General features: G+C 42.8%; 1 protein-coding gene across 1 annotated transcript; it reads right to left on the bottom strand.

Moving 5' to 3' along the window:
• Positions 1–802: 802 nt before the first annotated feature.
• bod1 (biorientation of chromosomes in cell division 1) lies at positions 803–5792 on the bottom strand. Its single transcript, XM_084337249.1, has 4 exons — positions 5550–5792; positions 5050–5174; positions 4745–4959; positions 803–2536 (listed from the first exon to the last, which is right to left on the bottom strand). The coding sequence occupies exons 1-3, from the start codon at positions 5697–5699 to the stop codon at positions 4746–4748; spliced, it is 489 nt and encodes a 162-aa protein (XP_084193375.1). The 5' UTR covers positions 5700–5792; the 3' UTR covers positions 803–2536; position 4745.
• Positions 5793–6266: the final 474 nt, after the last annotated feature.

The raw sequence follows: 6266 nt of genomic DNA on the forward strand, positions 1-6266 counted from the left end.
TTTTAATTCACTCTGAGCCCCGAGGCAAATAAACCCTTTGAGTTGAACTATAGTTCCTTTGTCTGACTGCACGTTTATTCCTTGCTGGCTATATTTGAAGTCAGATGAGGAGACCATTCTATCACTCTGTCCTTCTTCCCTCTAGTTAGCAACCTGTATGCACTGTAAATAACCCAATGTATTGACTTAAGATACGACACCACCCATTTTAATAATTTCACACTCTTCCTGTGTCAGGGGACAGTTCGCCTATTCTTTAATCCCAGCCGAAGAGTGCTGCCGAGTCCTTCCACGTTTTCCCTGATTGCTATTCTTTAATCCCAGCCGAAGAGTGCTGCCGAGTCCTTCCGCGTTTTCCCTGATTGGCCGCGACACGCCCCGCGGCATTATGCAGCCGTAATCCCCCCTGTTTTAACATCGATGGTTAGCTCAACTCGTTCGCCGCCTTGCTGTGGAGCCTGCGGTGCGTTGGTGACAAGTTCGAATCACTTAAATTTTTTTTTATACCTTTAATTAATTTATCATCTCTCGCTATAAACGTGCATTCTTTATGCAGCCGTAATCCCCCCTGTTTTAACATCGACGGTTAGCACAACTCGTTCGCCGCCTTGCTGTGGAGCCTGCGGTGCGTTGGTGACAAGTTCGAATCACTTCAATTTTTTTTTTTACCTTTAATTAATTTATCATCTCTCGCTATAAACGTGCATTCTTTCGCCGGTTAAGTTTAGGCATTCTTTCGGAGTTGGTTAAGGTTAGGGTTAAGTTTAGGCATTCTTTCGGAGTTGGTTAAGGTTAGGGTTAAGTTTAGGCATTCTTTCGGAGTTGGTTACGGTTAGGGTTAAGTTTAGGCATTCTTTCGGAGTTGGTTAGAGTTTGTTGCAGAACATGGCAATAGAATGCCTGTCTGTCTTGACGCGGAGGCAGCAGCCTATTTCCGCTCTACCGCGGTCACATGGGCGTCGTGGCCAATCAGAGAAACGCGAAGCACTCTTCGGCTGGGATTAATATAGACGTGGACAGTTCAGTCAATATTTGTGAACATGCATCACTTTCTCCTAAAGCTGATGTCACTGGGATCTAAAATCTGGGATTGCTCCATAGATAAGGAATGGGGGCCATACAATGTTTGTGATGTAAGAGCTCACACAAGCTCAAACATTTAATTTGCCTTATTCCCTTCGCCGCCATATTAGTCAAGTTTGATACAATTGTGAGGTAGGGATGCGGAAGTGCCTCAATGTTAAAACTTAACTGTTTATTTATTATATGGATCCCCATTAGTCTACACTACACCCATGGGTGAAAGACTATTCTTCCAGACTTATAAACTCATGATTACCTCACAAAGATTGTTTTATCCGTAGTTGTCTTTTGAAATAAGTGAATCAGTCATCATCTCACTGATTGGAGGGTTCTCTCTCATTTCTAACTTTAGGATAGTGTTGTGTGTATTCACAAATACTGACTGAACTGGGACACAGGAAGAACATAATGTGAGTTCTTAAAATGGGTGGTATTCTCTGGTATTCACTGTATAGTCCAGATATAACTGAAGGTCCTAGAATAACTGCAATCTATACTATTCTAGCCCCAGTGAGCTGCTTTCACTGGCAGGTTTCAGTACTTCTTTCCACTGCTTTTGAGGGGTCACTCACCCGTCCAGTCCACCACATATTCTGCAAATAGTCACAACTTGATTCGACAGCAATATAGATACAACAGATAGTCAAATTAGGTTTGTGTGGTTTACCATTAGTATTCTGAAGGGCTTGTATTTCTAATGGATTTAGAATCATAACTCATAATTGCCTGAACAATCAAGATTGTTAGTGATTCAACAGTGATTCAGGTGGAAGAAAGTATTCTATATTTCTGCTCAGTTAAATAAGTTGTGCCTGTGACTTGTACATTGTGAAAATAAACCATGTTGTGAACCCTGGTGGCTCAACACACATGATTTCATGCTACAAGGGTAACAGTTCAGACAATTCCATTTGACCGTTCTTACGGCAACAGTAACACAGCATTATGTTTTTATATATTGGATAAATAAATAAATCAAAGTGGTGCAGTTGAATTCCCATATTCACTCAAAGCTAAGATCCATGATTTCTGTTGGGACACCCATTTCAAACATAAAACACTTCAATCAGGTTTTTAATTCAAAAGTATCAAGTATCATCTGAACAAAAACATTCAGAGGAGTTTTTGCTTTTAGATAAACCATGATTTAATATATACACATATAAAAAGGTAATCCATGCTTGGTGCATGACATGCTCATCTCTGGTGCATCAGGTTACAGTAGCATGGTCCAGCCTCTCTGGGTCATAGTCCTGTGCAACCCTGACCGCAATGGAACCATGTCGTGCACAGAACCATTGGACCCCAGAGGGCTTCACTTGAACGGCCCACGAAACAAACTCCAGGCAGTTAGAGAAACAACATCCTCTTCGTCCCTGAAGCCTCACCACCAGTCTATCTCAGCTCTAGAGAGTTCTGTGTTGTCCTGAGAATTGGTCTGTGTACCTGTACCCTGTGGAAAGAGAAGAGGGGGTTGTGAGGAACATGAACAACAGGCTTTGTCCAATCAAACGCATCAGTTTTGTTGAGTTACCACAGTGTATGTTCATTATTTAGCCTGGAACATTGAGGTCAGGATTAGGAGGAGGTAGATTAGGGATTGTTTGTCCAATGCTCATGGGTATTATTTATCCAGATTCCTATTAGTTATGACTAAGGTAACAATGCTGAAGAAGCAGTTTGGTAAGGCTGAAACACATATTTTTGTTTGCTGCCCATGCAATAAAATGTTCCATGAGTGCTGGTAATTCCTTCTGTAAAGTAAAGCATTCCACTGTCCACACACGCTGGGATCTGTTACAACGAGCAACAGCATACAGGTTACATCACACGTATAATTATAAGTACTGAATATCACGTAAAAAGTCCACTTTACGTTAGTGTCGTAAAACAGGTTACTTAAAGGCACATCACGTCACATATAAATACATTCTATGACACCTTCCATTGCGTGCTCATCAATACCATGCACCTGGTAAGAGACTGTTTGATTTTTAAATTTGTCTTTATTGTGCTTACACCCACCTCAACCTACATTACCAAGGTAACAGCCATTCCTCTTGGCACACATAAGAAACACTAACAATTAGGGATGCTCGATATTGTCTTTTTTACCGATACCGATATACCGATATTGTCCAACTCTTAATTTCCGATACCAATATCAACCGATATCACATTTTAATGCAGATATCGGCCGATAATATCGGTAGACCGATAATATCGGACATCCCTACTAACAATATAACTACTACTATTGAAGAGGAATCCCACTCTGGGTCTCTCTGGGTATTTGTAGAAAAGTTGCTTCACTACAGAGTCAAATGAGCTCACAGACTGCTCTATAAATATCACAAGGCAAGATAAATGGCCCTAAACGACTGCACATGCTTCAGGTTATGGCTTTGGACATTTAAATGATCCACCCATTGTAGTTCTTCAAATTGAATTACAATACAAATAGAAGTACAACGAGGGTAACTGGCATTAGCTACACTAGCTAGTGTCATTATGGCTTATAGCTCTACCAAATTAGCATCTTCCACAGCTGATGTTTCTGAGCAGAGATTAAGTTTGACCACAGACCGAGAGAGCGAATCAGTTATGCCTCCGTCAATCTGGTAAATTAGTTTAATGTTTTGCAGTAGAATTAACACTTTGGCTGCCTAAGGTTAAATTCATGATATACCATAGATTGCCAGCGCTATTTGTCTATGGAGAAAGTCCCCTTCTTTGCAGGGCTATAACTTTTTAAATTCTATTGCTACATTGCCATTATTAGGGCCCATTCAAAGTCCTATATGTATTGTTCATTGTGTAGCAACGTTAAACTTTTTCATTCACATATTCATAGTAAAGTATGGTCTAATGTATAAGTATGTTTTCATCTCTTTCTGCAGCTTTCTCCAGAACGTGATATATAGCCCCAAATGCATTATATTGATGATGAAATACAGTTTGATGGCAATCAGCGCGATATAAAAAATTCCAACTAGACGTACTTCTAGAAGTTACTACACGTCATCTGATGTTGACCGGATGGGCGAGGGGGCGTTTATAATTCCGTGGGCAGCGTTATACCAATCATCTAATGTGGGTCAAATGTTGATAATAGCAGTTAGTATCGAAGACGGTAACGTTACACGCTGAAACTCACCCCAGTCTCCGCGCGCCGTTGGGCGATCATCGTAGAGTAGAAATCTTATCATTATGGGATATATTTTTACCCGGTCCATCTCCAGCTTGTATAATGGTATATACGTCCAAATCATGTTGTTTATCGAGTTATTGCCAATCGATCACCGTGTAGCGTGACGAGCCAGAGTCCCATGACCTATAGCGAGCGCCCGGAAGTACTACGGACGTCTAGGACAACCTCTATGCCACATCCTGTTTGGCGATTGCGCCGATCGGCCACCAGATGGCGCTCCTGAACCGCCAGAGAGCTCAGTGGGTCCTGCTGGTGGATCTCAGGCCAGCGGAGGGGACATATGAATCCGATCGCAGATTTTTGAAATATTGATATAAGGACGACGTAACGCGTCCTCCGGCAACTTTAGCATGGCCAGCAAAGACGTCTAAAGACGGTTCCCGGCAGTCAAAGTGTTAACCTTTACAGGTAAACTGGCCCCCCTGAGATTTGACTATTTATTAAACTGACCTCAGGGTGTTTTGGGCCCGGTTGTAGGTGGAACCTCTGCCGGTTCTGGCTGCTCTGGGAGGGCAGGGTTAGAGTTAGATGGGCTCTCTTCCCTCCTCTCTCCTGACAAGAAGTCGTGGATGGCTGTCTCGATGTGTGGTCGAAAGGTGTGATTCAGCTTTGGGTCCACCACCTGAGTGATGATCCTGTCGACACCCGACTCCAGCATGCCCGATCTGAACCAACACACACAATCATATAAGAACATCCGGAAAGAGGAATGAAGCAGGAATTAAGAGGTTTGTGAAATTGAACGTGATACTCACTGTACGACACTTTGCCTCAGCCCGTTTCTCACTTGGTTCTTGTTGATAGATGGGTTCCATTCTTGCGCATTCAGGTGTGTGCTGACAAAGTTGTCCACTTTTTGTCTCAGATTCTGGTAGGCGGGCTAGTGAGGACATGGGTCAATACGTTATTCAAACACAATCACGCTCTGCATGTCATATATGTTATGATGAATTGAAAATGGGGGACCCTGATGTAAACAAGATGAAAGTATTTCTCTGGTCTGCATCCCCTTAACAATTGTGTGTATTGAGCTGTACTGTATTGTACCCATTCTGCAATCTGTTAATACAATTTTCAATCAATCAATCAAGCAAGCACAGAGTCACACATTATTAGCTGCAGCGACTATACACTGGCAGGCACTAAACGTAACCAGGTAACTTAACAGCAGTCCTTGCAAAATAAACGTCAGTTTTTATGTTTGGCAATATTTGCGAATAAACTAGCTCTAGCTAAGTTAGACTAGTAACGTTACCTTTGTGTCCACGTCTGCCAGACAGTCCCTGCGGAACTCATCGAAAAGCCCTCGATTCTTCAGATGCTCTACGATCATAGCGATAAGCTGCGGGTCACCGGGAGGAAGGTTCGCCATACCGGCGTTATTACCACTGCTGCCCTCTGCCATGCTGCTGAGACCAATGCGATTGGATTTGAGTGATTAGCTAGTTGGTTAGCAGCTAATTGTTTAGCTTTTGTTGTTTGCAAGCAGGGCGGAACTTGAGCGTGATTTCCCCCCCGTAGCCTATGTTTGCGAAGACGCTCTCTGATTGGCTAGCCGCGTACAGCGAAGACCCTCTCTGATTGGTTTAGCGCCGAAGGGTCTCTTCCGCATATTCAACAACAATTGATATGTTGTTCCCTAACCCACCTTAACCCTATACCCTAAAGTATTCTGTATGACAACTAATAAAGAAACGTGAAACCCTAACTCTAAGCATAACCCACTTCGAAAGAGGGCCAAAGCATAACCACTTTGAAACAAAGAATATATATGTACAAGGCGGAAAAGACCCTTCGGAGCTAAACCAATCAGAGAGGGTCTTCGCTGTACGCGGCTAGCCAATCAGAGAGCGTCTTCGCAAACATAGGCTACGGAAAAGAATCACACACTTGGCTCCTACTTCTTCTTCGGCTCCTTCTTCTTCTTCTCTACATATTGTCGGTAAACCGGAAGGAGGCGATCCATCTGCTG

Source organism: Notolepis coatsorum, assembly GCF_963971535.1.
Source record: "Notolepis coatsorum genome assembly, chromosome: 20".
Taxonomy (NCBI): domain Eukaryota; kingdom Metazoa; phylum Chordata; class Actinopteri; order Aulopiformes; family Paralepididae; genus Notolepis; species Notolepis coatsorum.

Coding starts and splice junctions, on each gene's coding strand:
- bod1 (XM_084337249.1), bottom strand. CDS start 5,699: ATGGCAGAGGGCAGCAGTGGTAATAACGCCGGTATGGCGAACCTTCCT. Junction 5,175..5,549: donor TGGCAGACGTGGACACAAAG/GTAACGTTACTA, acceptor TGTCCTCACTAG/CCCGCCTACCAGAATCTGAG. Junction 4,960..5,049: donor CTGAGGCAAAGTGTCGTACA/GTGAGTATCACG, acceptor GTGTTGGTTCAG/ATCGGGCATGCTGGAGTCGG.